Here is a 15171-nt window from a genome sequence, read left to right on the forward strand (position 1 = left end):
TTAGCTCAGATAAGAGCCCCAAACTAACCGCTTTTTCACCCAAAAAACCACCCCCTCCAGTCTCTTGCTGGAGGAAGGCGGGAGAGGGATAGCAAGCCCCAAAAACCTTTGCCTCGTCCCTTTGCAAGCAACCCAACAACATCCCAGTGGGGTTGGCAGCACCTCTGAAGGTCAGATGGTTCAACCTCCCTGGTTATGGTATCTCCATGGATGGAGACTCCACTGCCTCTCTGGGCAACCTCGTGCCAGTGCTTGGTCACCACTATGGTGAAGAAGTATTTCTTGATGTTCAGAAGCACCTCCTGGGTTTCAGTTTGTGTCTGTCGCCTCATGTCCTGGCATTGGACACTGCTGAGAAGAACCTGGCTCCATCTTCACACCCTTCCCTCAAGTATTCATACCCATTGTCCTGGTTTCAGCTGGGATAGAGTTAATTTTCTTCTTGGTAGCCGGTATGGGGCTGTGTTTTGGGTTTAGGATGAGAACAATGTTGATGATACACTGACGTTTTGTTCTTGCTAAGTAGTTGCTAAGTGGCGATCACACTGGTCAAGGACTTTTCAGCTTCCCATGCTCTGCCTGGTGCACAAGAAGCTGGGAGGGGGCACGGCCAGGACAGCTGACCCAGACTGGCCAAGGGGCTATTCCATACCATGTGATGTCATGCTCTGTATATAAACTGGGGGAGTTAGCCGGGGGACGGGCTGGGCATTAGTCGGCGGGTGGTGAGCAATTGTAGAGTGTATCGCTTGCTTTGTATTACTATTGTACTATTATTACTTGTTTTTATTATTATTGTTATTATTACTATTACTACTGTTCTATTTTAATTTTACTTTAGTTGTTAAACTGTTCTTATCTCAACCCACAAGCTTTCCCCTTTTGCCCTTCCGATCCTCTCCCCCGTCCCACCGGTGGGGGAGTGAGCGAGCGGCTGCGTGGTGCTTAGTTGCCGGCTCGGGTTAAACCATGACACCCATTGATAAGATCTCCCTGAACTTTCTCTCCTCCAGGCTCAGCTCTCACAGCCTTTCTTCCTAGGAGAGATGCTCCAGTCATTGCATCGTCTTGGCGGCCCTTCGTTGGACATGCTCCAGTGTGTCATGTCTCTCCTGCACTGGGGAGCCCATCAACTGGACACAGCACTCCTTGAGTGGCCTTGTCGGCACCGAGGGGCAGGATCACCTCCCTCAACCTCCTCCAACACTCCTCATGCAGCACCTTTAGCCCTCTTAGCCCCAAGGGCACACGTTGGTGGCTCACAGTCAACGTGGTGCTCACCAGGAACCCCAGGTCTTCTGCTGAGCCGCTTTCCAATCTGGAGGCCCCCAGCATGTCCTGGTTCCTGGGGATGTTCTCCCCAGGGGCAGGACTTTGTGCTTCCCCTGGTTGAACAAAATGGACTTGGAATTGGCTCTCAGCACCCAGCCAGTATGGAGCAGACCCTACCCAAACCTGCTGCTGGGAACAAGGCATGGGCAGAGGGCGACAAGGAGCAAGTTAACAGCCACAGTGCCCACGGGTCGTGGCACCTGGAGCAGGGACCAGACTCTGTCACTTCCGCTCCACCTCCCAACAGCCATACCTACACCTGGTGTGGGATGAGGAGTCATCTCCAGCCCTGCATGTGTCTTGGATGAACCGATCCGTGCCTCCTTCGCTGTGCCCAGGACCGGGCAAGAGCACAGAGCGCAGCGCAGTCGCACCACACCGCCATGGCCAGGAGGGAACAGAGCACACATGCCAACGGGGAAGCATCACCTTCTTTAATTAAAAATAAAAATACAAGAGAAGTACAGCCTGCCATGTGGATGCTGGAGGTCAGCTCTGGGCTGGGCAGGGGACGGGCTGTCCTCTGCCGTGGACTCCTCTCCACCAAGGCTGGGGCAAAGCCCTGCTCTTTGTGCTGAGCCTCCAGAACACGCTGCAACACCCTGCCAAGCTGGGCAGCCCTCAGTGAGCCCTTGCTCCGCCACGGGGGGTTGGCTCCTCTGCCCAGAGCTGTGCAAATTCAAAAGGAACAATCCCAGAGGGACCTGCAAGAGCCCAGAGCTCTCCTTGCCCTCTTCTTCCTCACTCGCCACCCCCCTGCAGGCTGGGAAGCAGATGTGGCGCTAGCATGAAGAGGACAGTCCTCATGACACAGATCCAGCAGCCCAGGCCAGGACGGGCAGCAGCACCAGCAGACAGGAGCCGAGGGAGCCTTGGGAAAGGCACAGCAGGAAGTGTATTTACAGATGGAGAATGTTTTAATTTAGCATTTCTGTCCCAACAACAAAGCTGACGGTTTTTCACCAAAATGCGATGGTGTCCACAGGGCGCAGGCAGCCAGCCAGCCCCTGCAGTGAGCCCCCAGGCCTCGTCACGCTCGTCGTGCCTTCTTGCTCTTCTTTTTCTCCTCTTTGACAGCAGTGTCGTGGGCTTTCCTCTTTGCAGCAAGTTTGTTCGCCTGTGGAGAAACCCCCGAGACCCACAGTCAGGCCGGTCTGCAGGCACCGAGGGCTGCTCTGCCCTTGGTCCCACCAAACCCTCCAGCTGTACGTGGGGGAGATGGACCCATCTGCTGCTGGCACCCCTGCCAGGTGTGGGGCACAGAGCGGCAGCAGCTTCACTTGCTGAGCACAAGCCATGGCCCCGAGGGAGCACGAGGAGCTCTGCCCTGCCAGGGTCGAGATCGCAGCCTGGTGATGCCGGGGAAGAGGCTTGCAGAGCCTCACCCTTGCCCACCCTTGCTCAGTGCCCTCACCAGGTACAGAGAGGAGCAGAAGGAGCAGCCCAGAGCAGGCACAGTATTGGAAGCAGAGGTTGCTCCCTCTCCCCCAAGATGGGGACAGACCCGGCTTTAGCAATCCATAGCTGCAAGCCGATTTAGGAAGAGCTAGCACCAGGATCCAGGCAAGGGTCCTTGGCACAGAGCAGCCTTGTGCTTGTACCTCTCGGACTTTGCGCTTCTTGCCAAACATGATCTTCTTGTAGAGGTATTTCTCCCTTTTCTTCATCATCATGATAGCCAGGCGCTTCTCCTCGCTTTGCTGCTCCTGCTCCAGGCGCTGCTTGTCCTCCAGCCGCAGCTTGCCAGCGGTCACCTTCACGGGAAGTGCCTGCGGGGAGCCAGAGAGCTCAGGACCCCAGACGCCGGGAGCCCACCACCCTTCCCCAGGGACAGACATTTCCACACCGTTCACTGGGGGCCACGGAAGAGCCGCAGCACCCTCCGGGACCAAGCAACAGGTCCTGAGCGTGAATGGGAGCTGCAGCTCACGAACACAGGTCCAGCGCCCAGAAGCATGGTGGCTGCCGCAGGAGCAGCACAGCCACAGGGGTCCCAGAACAGGAACTCGGCCAGGACGCCCCGCAGCGAGCAGAGCCCCAGCAGGGACAGAGATCATCAGAGTTGCCTCCTCCTGGGGCTCCAGCCCGCTGCTGGGAACCGTACCTTGTTGCTCTGAGTCTTCTGCTCTTCCATTTTCTTTAATTTCATCTCCTCTTCCTTTTCAGACTCCTCCTCCTCCTCCTCCCCCTCTTCTTTGTCATTGTCGTCCTCCTCTTCCTCCTCTTCTTCATCCTCCTCCTCCTCACTCTCTTCATCTACAGAAAGACCAGTTACCAACAGGAGAGCAGCCACTGGCCCCGGAGCAGGTACAGCCCTGCCGAGGCAGCAGTGCTGCTGCTCTCCTCCTCCGTCCTCGCGTCACCTGGGTTCTCGCCCCTCTGCATGGCCAGCAGCTTCAGCTTCTCAGGAGGGACGTAGTCTCCTTCCTGCTCCGTCACGAAGGGCGAGAGGTGCGGGGGCAGCAGCACGCCAGGGAAATAGTCGGCCACGGGGAGGCAGAGCTTGGCATTGACGGAGTCGAAGACCCACTGAGGCTGCAGGTAGTACCTGTGGGGCAGAGGGACACGGGGTCAGACTCCCTCCTACCACCCCAGGCTCTGGAGCCCAGGGGGCTGCAAGGGAGCAGACAGAGTGTGGGACAACTCTGGGATGGCCAGGGACACCCGCTAGCCCAGGTGGCCATTCTGGGGACAGGCCACCTGCCTCACCCACCTGCCAACAACCTGCTGCTCCACCCGGGGCCGGTCAACAATCTGGTGGGTGATGGAGGGATCGCTCACATCATAGGTGGCACTGATGCACAGGGACTTGTCCCAGGAGACCTGGCCACCAAAGCACCTGCCAGCAGAACCCACCGAGGAGTCAGACAGGCAGGAGGGGCCCTGAGGGTCACCTCACCCACGGGACATCAGGCAGACTGGCCAAGAGAGAGGCTGGGGGAGGCCAGCGTAGGGTAGCAGGGCTGCCAAGGGACAGACTGCCCACCACGTACCGGATGATGAAGGCCAGCGGCTCTCGAGGCACCTCCCTGTTGAGGAAGAAGCGCAGCCCTTCAAACAGCTTTTTGTGCTTCTCCAGGGCCTCCTGCTCCTTCTTCCTCGCGTCCATCTGCTCCGCCGTCTCCTGCTCAGAGCAAAGCATTCAGCCTCCTCCCCACGAACAGCCCCTGCCAAGCCCCTCTCTGCAAGGAGGGCTCTTGGACACTGCCCCCATCCTCCTGCCAGTCCCTCCCAGCACCACACCAGGCTCTTACTCCCTCCACCGGGAACTCATCCATCTCCACCTCGTCCTCGTGGGTCGGTGCCACCACACGGGCCAGGCTGGCGCTCAGAGCCGACAGTTTCTGCAGTGGGAAGAGACCAAGAAAGCGTCATGCCCAGCTGGTGCTTTGGGGATGGGAAAAGTAGCAGCCTCACGGAGGAAGGAGAAGGTGAGTTCTCAGAGCAAGAGGTCAGAAGATCTCCTCCCAGGACTAGACAGACATTCAGCCTCCTCCATGTACTGCCCCATCCTGCAGTCCCCAGCACTGGGGCTTTGGAGGGTCCCTCGCCATGCAGGGGGGAGGCCAGTGGCCCCCGAGGCCAAGCACAGGCTCCTCCCTTGGCCAACATGAGGGGACAAGGAGTTTGGGACCAGTCCTCTCTGCCACGGCAAGGATCAGGCTCTGCTCCTCAGCCCCCACACGCCAAGTGCCCCATGCCAGGAGGGGTCTGCAGTCAGGACACTAAGGCCACGCAGGGTCCTCCCACGGGCCGCGGCGACGGCAGCATCCCTTACCTCCAGGTAGCTCTCCGAATCCATGGCGTACTCCTTGCCCTCTGCAGGCTTCAGCTCAGTGTCAGCCTGGCCGTTGATCTGAGAAGAAACATTAAGGCGGGGAGGGAGCTCCCAACCCCAGAGCCCCCAAACATCCCCCCCCTCCACCATGTCCTCGCTTCCCACCACCCACACCAGGTGGTCCCACCAGGCTCAGGCCAGCGCGGCACATCCCCAGGGCAGGCAGTGGCCTCACCTTGGGGGGGTAGAGCAGGTTGAGGGACTGGTAGAGGCGAAAGTTGACAAAGCCCAGGAGGGTGGTGTAAAACTCAGTGAAGGTGGCCATCACACGGTAATCCACGTCCGTGGGGTGCTGCAGGCACACGGGAAGGATGAGGACACGAGGACAAAGGGCCAGAGTCCCCTCTGCAGGGACAGGGTCCCGTCCCACCCGCACAGGGAGGAGGACCCTTCACAGCAAGGGAGACCTTCACAGCAAGGTCTGAAGGTCCAAGGACACTGCCAGGCCCTGGGGAGGGAGAGCTCCCCAGGCTGCTACACGGGGCCCTGCTGCCACCCCTCCATGAAGGGACCTGCTGGGACAGATGAAGCACCCCACCCCATCATGGATGGGGACCTTGGTGGCTTGGTCCAGGGACTCTGCTCCTCCAAGTGAGATGTGCAGGCCATGGCAAAGCAGAACAAGAACAGGGCAAAGAGCCAAAACCCGGCAGGGACCCAGCCACCCCACAACAGTCAGAACTCAAGGGAGTGAGAAGCAATGTTGGCTGGGAAGGACATGGGTTGGCCGAGGAGATGCTGCATGTACCAAAGGCCACAAAGCTGGAAAGCCTCAACTCAGCTGTGGTGCCAAGCCCTGAAAAGCCCCAGACTGAAATGAGAGGGCACGGCTGTGCCGATGAACTCTAGCATGCCAAGATCCTGGCAAGGCACAGCACAGCCACGCGGCTCTCCCGGCACAGTGGCACCCGCAGCTCTCCCCTTGCCCTGCCACCCGCCTGGACGGCAAAGGGATGCAGCAGAACCACCCTGGCAGAGGGTGCACTGTCTGACTCATCTCTTCTCTCAGCGCCACCAGCATAATTCCTGCAGGTTAATCTTTAATTGCTGATTAAGGCACATTTTAATAATTTACAACAGGAAATAAGGAACTGGGGGGGACTGGTACAGCCAGGTACAGGGGACATGGGTACAGCCATGCTGGGGGTAGAAGACGGTTGTGACCCGCAAGCCTTCCCAGCCGGGCCTCGTGGTCTCCACCAGAGGCTGAGCACAGCCTCGCCTGCCTCTGCAGCGCCAGAGCCACAGGACAGTCCCTCAACCCTTCCCCAGCCACAGGGAAGGGAGCAGCAAGGCAGTGCGGGTCCGCACGGATCCTGCTGCGCTCTTCCCAGGTACTCACATCATGGGCAAAGGTGTAAGGGGTGATCCAGGTGACGGGCTGCCCCAGCACCTCGGCCTGGTAGTAGATGCCCTTGATGGAGAGGAAGACCTGGCAGGGAGCAGTGCGAGGGTTCAGGGGGAGGAAGGCCACAGGTGCTCCTTTGTCCCCATCCTCGTTAACCCTTCCCCCGTCAGCAGATTCATCATGGGAGCATCACAGACGGCCTGGCAGGACTCGCTCCCCACCTAAAGCTGCCAGCACAGCTGGCTCTGTGCCCTCCTGGGGCACAAGTCCACCACCTCCGCGGCCCACCCCGGGGCAGGGAAGGTCTTGGCCCCGTCCCTCCCCGCAGCGCCCACCTTGCGCAAGGAGCGGGAGGCGATGACATAGTTGAGGAACTCCACGGCCAGGCGCCGGCAGAGCTGGATGGTCTGGACGTGGCACTTGCCCGTCCGCGGGAAGGTAGAGAAGAGGAAGCACATAGAGAGGGCATCGTCCAGGTCTCGCAGCGCGTCTATGAAGGTTGGGTACCTATGCCCGGGCAGGAGGAGAAGGGGGAATCACACCCAGCCCCAGCGTCCACCCAAAAGCTGCTGGGGCTGGTGGAGACCTTGCAAGAGAAAGGACTGGGCACCGTGGAGCACTCATCTCCTGCATGTCCCACCACAGCTGGTGACCCACAGGGACGGGGTGTCCCTCCTGGGCACACAGGGACCTCCAAGCAGCTCCCCGGGGCTCAGGGCTCTCTGGGGAGCCAGGAAGCTCCCTGGGTGAGGGGACGGCAACATCCCTGATTACAGGGTGGGAGTAAACAGGTTTTAGGGCACCCACAAGGACAGAGTGTTGGGGAATCCCAGCCTGGACCCACCAACAACAAGCGTGCCTGTGGCCTGCGGTGCAGCACACAGCACTCCCTGGCCAGACGGACGAGGCCCAGACAAAAGCTGCAGGACTCAAACGCTGCGGCTGGCAGGAGATGGCACAGCCCTGCAGCTCGAGCAGCTGCCAGGCGCCCACTCCCCTCCCGAGCACAGAGCTTGTTGGGGCAGCGTCTGTGTCTCGGTGCCGTTTCTCTCTCCCCTCTCCGCACCAGCGCAGCGAGGTCCCAGGCACCGCCGGGATAACAAAGAGACCCGCCAGAGCAGGTTCCCTCCCTTCTGGGTCCTCTCCTCTCTCATTGTCACCAACTCACCAACTCCGTTGGCATGATTCACCCTCCACCAGCCCTCCCTCCAAGGAAAACACTGCTCAGGGAGAGGAGGAGAGCTCTCAGTGTCTTCCTAGAGATCCTGGAGCCATCTACACCGGCCAAGCACTCCCTGCTCGCTCATGCTTTGCCACAGCCAGCGTGCAGCACGCTACAGCTGTCTCCTCCAGCCCAGAAACACCAGTTTCCATCAAAACCCCCAGAATTGCTGTAGGAGGTGGATTCCTAAAGAGGGACGGACACGGCAAAGGCTCCACGGGTCCAGGTGGCTGCAGGAAAAGCTCCTCCCAAGAGGCCAACTCTGCTGGGACTCCGCCGGTGACTCACCTCTCCTTCACAATGTGGTCGAGCTTGTAGCTAGGCTTGTTGTCCTTCAGCCGGTCTACGGTGCTCCACTCGCTCTTCCCGTATGCCTTCCGGAGCTTCCGGACAAATACCTGCCAGGAGAGGGAGAGGCCGGGGGCTCTGCGGGAGAGAAGGAGCCCCGAGCGGCCCCTTGGGCAGCACCCCAGGGGTCTGCCGCAGGATAATTACCTTATACTCCCGGAACTTGTTGACGATGGGCTCATGAAGGAGAAATTTGATATCCTTGAGGAGGTAGAAAGTCCTGGCTGCCGTGGAGCCTTTGTTCACCTTCTTCTTGTGCTTGGGCTCGTGGGGGTAAATCCCCTTCAGGATGCAGAGGCGCCTGGTAACAGTGACAAGGGTGAGACCCGAAGGCCAAAACGCCCCAGGGCCCCTTTCCCCCACCCCTTGAGGGGGGGGGGAAAAAAAAACCAGAACTCGTCAGCCTGAAATCCCAGAATACACAGGACACGCTGCCACGCTCCCTACGGAAAGGGCCACCCCACGCACCCGCCACGGGCTCGATCCCCTGCTGCAACCCCGGACGGGGTCTGGGGGGTCCCTGGGGGCGTCCCCACGGGGTACCTGAAGTCGGGCAGGCTCAGCTGCAGCTTCTTCCGCGCCCGGTTGCGGGTGATGTAGTTGGTGGCAGATCCCCGCTCGTACTGGGGAGAAACGGGGGAGTCAGGGGGGAGCCCCGCGAACGGGAGGGGCAGCCCCGGAGCCACCGGGGGCTGGAGAGCGAGGAGGAGGAACGGGAACCGGCGGGGGGAGGAGGCAGAATGGGGCACGGCCAGCTGGGGCGGGGGGAAAGGACACCGAGTGTCACGGCGTGGATGGGCACCAGCACCGGGGAGGGGCACGGGTACCGGGGGGGGGCGGGCAAGGCACGGGGACCGGGGGGGGCACCGGGACCGGGGGGGGCCGGGCAGGACAGGGGCACCGGAGTGGGCACCAGTACCGGGGGGGGGGGGGGGGGGGGGGGGGCCGGGCAGGATACGGGCACCGGGAGGGGGGAAGCACCGGAGGGACGGGGCCACGACACGGGAGGGCACCGGGGAGCGTGAACACGACCACCGAGCGGGGGGACGGGGCAAGGGGGGGGGGGGGGGAGCCGCGGTACCTTCTTCTTCTCCAGCCCCCCCATGGCCCCGCCGCCGCCGCTGTCCGCGTGTTCCCGGCGCACCTCAGGCCCCCGGCCTGCCCCTGCCCCTGCCTGCGCCCGGGGCCTGCGCTCGCCCGAGCCGCCCCGCACCGGTCATGAGAGCAGACCAGGCAGAGCGGGAAGGGCAGGCAGCGTAGGCAGAGCGAGCAGGGCAGGCAGGCGGCGGGACCGGGCTCGGTCAGGCGCGCCGCGGGCAGCCCGCGCGGCCTGGTGGGGGGTCCTGAGGCGCGGGGCAGGCCGGGATGTTGCGGGGCTGCGCGGGGCACGCCGGGATGTAGCGAGGCGGGGCCTGGCGGACTGGGGCACCGGGCGCTGGGGTGGCCCCACGGGGGCACCGGGCTGGCGGGCGGTTCCTGTGCCCCCGCCCTCAGGTGGAGGCAGCCCCTGGGGCTGGGACACCGGCCCCGCTCCCTCCCCGGGGTCCTCGGCCCCTCGGGCCGGCTGCGGGGGAGGGCGGGTGGTTCGGCCCGGCTGCCTCGGCCTCCCTCAGCCCGAGCTCCGCAGGCTCCCGGCCCCGCTCCGTCCTTCCCGGCGGCTCCCCCGTCTCGGAGGCAGCCGGGCCCCTGTCCCAGCCCCCAGAGACTCCCGGCGCCGGCATTAGCGGGTCCCCACGGGCCTTCGGGGCGCGCGTCCCCGAGCTGGGGCGGGGGCGGTGTCCCCGGGAGCTTCGTGGCCATTAGTTCCCAGCCTGATCCCACGGGAGGGATGTGGCCAAGAGGGCCAATGGCACCCTGGCCTGTATCAGGAATAGTGTGGCCAGCAGGACCAGGGAGATGATGGCGCCCCTGTGCTGGGCACTGGTGAGGCCGCCCCTCGAATGCTGTGCTCAGCGCTGGGCCCCTCACCCCAAGGCGGCCATGGAGGGGCTGGAGCGTGGCCAGAGCAGGGCAGCGAGGCTGGGGCAGGGGCTGGAGCCCAAGGCTGGGGAGGAGCGGCTGGGGGAGCTGGGGGTGCTCAGCCTGGAGAAGAGGAGGCTGAGGGGAGCCCTCATCGCTCCCTGCAACTGCCTGAAAGGAGGCTGGAGCCGGGGGGGGGGTTGGTCTCTTCTCTCAAGGAACAAGCAATAGGATGAGAGGAAATGGCCTCAAGCTGCGCCAGGGGAAGCTTAGGTTGGATATTAGGAAAAACTTCTTCACCGAAAGGGCAGTCAGGCCCTGGCACAGGCTGCCCAGGGAAGTGGCTGAGTCCCCACCCCTGGAGGGATTTAAAAGCCGGGGAGACGTGGTGCTTGAGGACATGGTTTACTGGTGGCCTTGGCAGTGCTGGGTTAACTGTTGGACTCGATGATCTTAAGGGTCTCTTCCAACATAAATGGTTCTATGATTCTATGTGACTTGTCTGACCCCATGTGGGGCTGTGGATAACACAAGCTTGGACCTGACCCGTGGTGGGTCGCTGGAGCTCCTTGTTTGCCCCCAGGTGGGACTTGGACCCCCTGCAGGTTGCAGTGGGTCCGGTGACATGCGCTGCCCTCCCTGGGTGCTTCATCCACACCCTCCTGCATCCCCCGTCCATCCCCCCCGTGCCCTCTGAGCTCGGCAGTGCAGGGGACAGGTCACCTCCCTGCCTGGCATCACCGGTGGGGCACCCGTGGGTGCACTGCGGCCGAGCTGTGCCGGGTGAGGGTCCCCGCCATGTCCCGGGGGGTGGTGGAAGCCGGGAGCCCTGTCCTCAGCCCCTGCCAGCTGCAGGGGTTTTGTGGGGGGCAGGCGGGCGTCCCTATGGCCCATCACCCCCTTCCGAGCCCGGGTGTCCCCTGACAGATGGAGACCTGAGCCCCAGCAGCGCCCCGGGACCCCCCTCCCCTCGGCTGCAGGGATTTACCTTTTGGGGTTCAGCACCCCCATAGCCACCCCTCGTCTGCTGAGCTGGGCTGATTAATCCTCATGTTCCTTTTCAATAAAAATCCAGTTCCAGGCGAGCAGTGGAGTTATTGCTTTCAAAGGCTGCAAGGATGGAGGGCACAGGATTTTGGGGGTTTTCATCCCTCCTTTTTTGGGGGGGAGGGGCTAACTTTGAGCAGTGATTTTGACCCAAACGCCAGCAGTTTGGGTCTCGCTGCCCCAGCTGTGGTGCAGAGGGCAGCGAGACCTCGGTGCTCGCGGGGTTCGTGCCAAGTCAGGGAGCCGGGATTGAAGAGCGGCCGTGAGAACCTTATCTCTGCCCCGGCACAGGCGGCCCCGCTTCCCTTTGCTTTGCCTGCAGCCAAAGTCCTTTCCCGTTTCTGCTGACTTGGCCCCGGTGTGCGGAAACAGCCTCTTGTGACACCTTCCCGTCCCCGGCAGCGTCCCGGCTCGGCTCAGCTGGGCTCTGCCTTGCCTCTGCCAGGCTGCCAGCCGTGCTGTGCCATGCCACGGCACCCACTGCCACGCTCCGGCATGTGGCTGCTCCTCATCCTGCTGCAGGCTGCAGCCCTGCCTGCCCAGCTCTGCGGTGAGTACGGCAGCCTGCCGCTGTCTGCAGCCCCCGCACCCCCACGTCCTGCCAGGGCACCCCGCTGGAGCCGGGGGTCTCCCCGGAGCGGGATGGTGCCCGGAGCGGGTCCCTGAGCTGGCTGCGGTGGTGGAGAGGTCCGTGAGGAACGGGGCTGGGGGGACGGGCACCATCCCACACTCCGGCAGACATTGGCCTCCTGAAACCCCTCCGGTGATGAGTTTTCCAGGGCTGAGCTCTCCCCAGCGCCCGCTGGGGTTTGTCCTTGTTCCTGTGCCCCTTGCACCAAGCCCAGAGCCAACCTGCCCCGCGCCTGCAGCCCCCCCACTGCAGGGGTCCCGCAGGGTCGCTGGGAACAGGGGTGCCACCCCAGCACCCTGCCAGCCCCACAGGCACGGTGGGAGGGTGGCCGTGCCCCGGCTTTGGGCTCCCCATGCTCCCGCCTTGCGTCACATCTCTTATTTTGTTTCTTTTCCGTATTTTGGGGGGGAGACTTGGAGTTTTGGGACTTGAGGGAGGGACGCGGAGGGCACGGGGTGCACGGCAGGGTTGGGGTGCTGTGTCTCCATCGCTGCTGCGGCCCCACGCAACCAGTGCCAAGGGCTGGAGATGCTGCGGGGCCGGTGCCTGGGGTGGGCTCGGCCCCCTCGGGCCCCCCGTCACCCTCCGCTCCCTCTCCCTGGGGCCGTTGGGGGTAGAAGCCCCGGGGGAGGCGGCAGCGGTGCGGGCACTCAGCGCCCGGCTGCTGGGGCTGGCCGCGGAGCCGGCGCGGGACCCCGACCCCAGCGTCTACCTGGCCCTTCGCCTGGCCAGCGACCATGACCCGCGTGGGGAGGAGCGGTACCTGGCACGGCTGCGGGACGCAATCCAGCACCGCTACAGCCGGTAGGCCCCGAGGGGGATGCCAGGTCCCCACCACGGGCCTCTGGGTGGGGGACGTCCTCTGTCCCCCTCACCGCCCCGGCAGCCCGCTGACGCCAAGTCCCCGCAGGAGCCTGCAGGCAGCCGGCTGGCCCCATGTTGCGCCCCACGGCCACCCCCAGCGGGATGCTGCGGCCACCGAGCACGGCACGTACGTGTGTGTGTGTGTCCCATGGGGACGGTCCCCTCCACCGGTGGGGTGACAGCCCCCCACTGCGTTGCGGGGACTGGGGCCACTGGCGATAGCTGACGCGGCGGCTTGCAGGAGCACCGAGGTGGAGTGGCCGGAGACGGGGCGGCTGGCGCTGTACCTGCTGGGGCTGCGGGCCACTTGTCCCCCGCCGGAGCCCGGTCCCCAGCGCTCACTGGTGACGTGGTTGAAGTACTACCTGGAGGAGGACTGGGCAGGTGAGAGCATGCCCATGGGGCGACTGTGGCGAGCACCCACTCTTGTGCCGGCAAGCCCAGCCACGGGGCTACTGGCTCACCCCGGTGACACGACACCTCATCCCCAGGGTCCCGGCGGCACGGCCACCCTCTCACCAGTTACTACCAGTATAGCCTGGGCGTGCTGGCGCTGTGCATCCACCATAAGCGGGTGCGGGAGGAGGTGATCCGCCGGCTCCTGGTGGCCGAGCAGCACGGCAGGTTTGGGCACGCCGGTGGCAGCGCTGCAGGTAATGGTCCCTGGGGACAGGCGGGGTGGTGGCGCCCCAGGGTGGGTGTGCGGCAGCCGCGGTGACACCGTGTCCCTGTGCAGACACGGAGGCGGTGGCGGTGCTGGCCTTCACCTGCCTGGAGCGGGAGCGGCTGGTGGGGGCCGGGCTGGTGGCAGAGCTGCGAGCGGCCACGCATGGGGCAAGGAGGAGGATGGTCGAGGCGCAGGGCCAGGATGGCTTCTTCGGCAACGTCTACAGCACCCCGTGGGCCATGCAGGTGGGTGTCCCGTGCGGGGGGCCTCTGGGGTGGGGTGTGGGTGCAGGCACGGGTGGGAGTCGGGGTGCAGGTGTGGCTGCAGGCAGGGGCGGGGTTTTGGGTCACAGGTGTGAATGTGTGGGTGCAGGACTGGGTGCTCAGGTGTGGGTGTGGGCGCTGGCACGGCCGTGACCGCAGGCCTGGGTGCAGGCGCATGCTGGGTGCAAGCACGGGCACGGGTGCAGGCGTGGGTGTGAGCACAGATGGAGGTGCAGGCAGAAGCAGGGGTGCGGGTGCAGGCACAGGCATGGGTGCAGGTGTGGGTGCAGACGGGGGTGCAGGTGCAGCTGTAGGTACGGACGTGGGTGTGGGTGCAGCTGTAGTTGCAGATGTAGGTGCAGACGTGGGCGCGGGTGCAGGTGCGGGTGCCGGGGCAGAGGCAGCCGCCCCCGGGGCAGGGGCTGGGCAGGCAGGCGATGCTCAGCAGCAGCAGCGCAGTGCTCACGGCCCAGAGACTCCCACCCACCTCCCACCTCGAGCCGCTGCCCTACCACCTTCGTCCCTCCCGCTCCTAGGTCTTCATCGCCACCAACACATGCCAGACACAGCCTGCGTACGGCCGGGCCATGGCTGCGCTACTGGAGAACCTGGATGCCTTCACCACCGCCGCGACCATGGCCCAGGTGCTGCCGGTGCTGCACGGCCGGTCTTACTTGGACATTGCCTCCATGCACTGCTGGGAGGAGCCGGGTAGGAGCCAGGCTGGTGTGGGGAGACAGGAGGGAGCTGGGATGGGGTTGGCACAGATGCTGCCGCGGTGGCGGCTTGGTGTCCATCAGCGCCGTGGTGGCTTCTTGCAGACACGCTGACGCCCATCGGCCCCGAGCCACCACCCAAGATGCCGGGGAACAAGGTGGTGCAGCTGGTGGTGGAGTGCCACAAGCCGCGGTGTCCCCAGCGCCGGCTCTACGACCAGGTGGTGCCTGTGCCTGCTGGCGCCTCCCTCCTGGACGTGCTGAGGGTGGCCGCCGCGCAGGGACACCACAACTTCACGTACGTGGCCTCGTGCGCTGGGTTGGGGGGACCCTCAGGGGTCCCTGGGTGTCACACCCTGGGTGGCCACATGCCCTGCACCCGTGCCGTGGGCTCATCCCGTTCCCCACAGCCCGGCTCCCTTGGCAGCAGACCTGCCCCGCCGCCCTCACCCCCTCTCCTGCCCGCCAGGTTTGACACCCAGGACACCCCCCAGGGCCCCTTTCTGAGCAGGGTGCTGGGGCTGGAGGCCCAGCAGCAGAAGCGGAGCTACTGGCAGCTCCTCACCACCCCCAACACCAGCCTGCAGATGGGTGAGTGATGGGTGAGGGTCCCAGGGGAGGTGGCGGGGGCCCTGGGCAGCCCCCACGGCCGCTCTCCCACCCGGGCCTGCTGCCCCTCTCTCCGCAGGTGTCGCTGACTACAGACCCCGCGATGGGGAGACCCTCATCCTGCGCCTGACCGAGTGGTAGAGGGCGGGGGGGGGACGATGGCAATGAAACACCTGCCTTGGGTGCAGGACCCGCCAGCTCCTTGCCTCCTGCTTTCCCTGCACCCTGTGTGCCAGCACCCCAAATCCACCTGGGGAGGAGGAGGCCGGGGGGACACACGATGCCCTGTGTCCTACGGGCACGGTGGGCTGGGAGCACCCAGACCAG

General features: G+C 64.1%; 2 protein-coding genes across 3 annotated transcripts; one reads left to right on the forward strand and one right to left on the reverse strand.

The window, feature by feature from the left end:
* Positions 1–1751: 1751 nt before the first annotated feature.
* Positions 1752–9438, reverse strand: PES1 (pescadillo ribosomal biogenesis factor 1). 2 transcript variants are annotated; one of them, XM_087768551.1, is made up of 15 exons: positions 9170–9437; positions 8632–8711; positions 8236–8389; positions 8029–8138; positions 6854–7025; positions 6513–6602; positions 5346–5462; positions 5111–5188; positions 4587–4676; positions 4326–4456; positions 4046–4171; positions 3696–3880; positions 3437–3588; positions 2934–3101; positions 1752–2449 (listed from the first exon to the last, which is right to left on the reverse strand). In XM_087768551.1, the coding sequence occupies exons 1-15, from the start codon at positions 9191–9193 to the stop codon at positions 2363–2365; spliced, it is 1764 nt and encodes a 587-aa protein (XP_087624677.1). In that variant the 5' UTR covers positions 9194–9437; the 3' UTR covers positions 1752–2362. The 2 variants fall into 2 exon arrangements, with proteins under 2 accessions (XP_087624677.1, XP_087624678.1); XM_087768552.1 differs by lacking the exon at positions 6513–6602 and having other exon boundaries at positions 9170–9438.
* Positions 9439–11509: 2071 nt separating this feature from the next.
* TCN2 (transcobalamin 2) lies at positions 11510–15041 on the forward strand. Its single transcript, XM_087768759.1, has 10 exons — positions 11510–11644; positions 12343–12529; positions 12636–12716; positions 12831–12973; positions 13081–13242; positions 13326–13501; positions 14056–14230; positions 14341–14533; positions 14705–14826; positions 14924–15041. Exons 1-10 carry the CDS (start codon positions 11560–11562, stop codon positions 14983–14985), a joined length of 1386 nt encoding a protein of 461 aa, XP_087624885.1. The 5' UTR covers positions 11510–11559; the 3' UTR covers positions 14986–15041.
* Positions 15042–15171: the final 130 nt, after the last annotated feature.

Source organism: Nipponia nippon, unplaced genomic scaffold, assembly GCF_047370975.1.
Source record: "Nipponia nippon isolate SJK-2023a ecotype South Korea unplaced genomic scaffold, ASM4737097v1 scaffold_30, whole genome shotgun sequence".
Taxonomy (NCBI): domain Eukaryota; kingdom Metazoa; phylum Chordata; class Aves; order Pelecaniformes; family Threskiornithidae; genus Nipponia; species Nipponia nippon.

Bases quoted from the DNA above. Each gene is read 5' to 3' on its own strand.
- PES1 (XM_087768551.1), bottom strand. From the start codon at position 9,193: ATGGGGGGGCTGGAGAAGAAGAAG. The intron at 8,712-9,169 runs GTACCGCGGCTC...GTTTCTCCCCAG, and splicing joins GGGGGCTGGAGAAGAAGAAG to TACGAGCGGGGATCTGCCAC. The intron at 3,102-3,436 runs GTACGGTTCCCA...GGCTCCCCGCAG, and splicing joins AGAAGACTCAGAGCAACAAG to GCACTTCCCGTGAAGGTGAC.
- TCN2 (XM_087768759.1), top strand. From the start codon at position 11,560: ATGCCACGGCACCCACTGCCACGCTCCGGCATGTGGCTGCTCCTCATC. The intron at 11,645-12,342 runs GTGAGTACGGCA...CGTTGGGGGTAG, and splicing joins CCTGCCTGCCCAGCTCTGCG to AAGCCCCGGGGGAGGCGGCA. The intron at 12,717-12,830 runs GTACGTGTGTGT...GGCGGCTTGCAG, and splicing joins GCGGCCACCGAGCACGGCAC to GAGCACCGAGGTGGAGTGGC.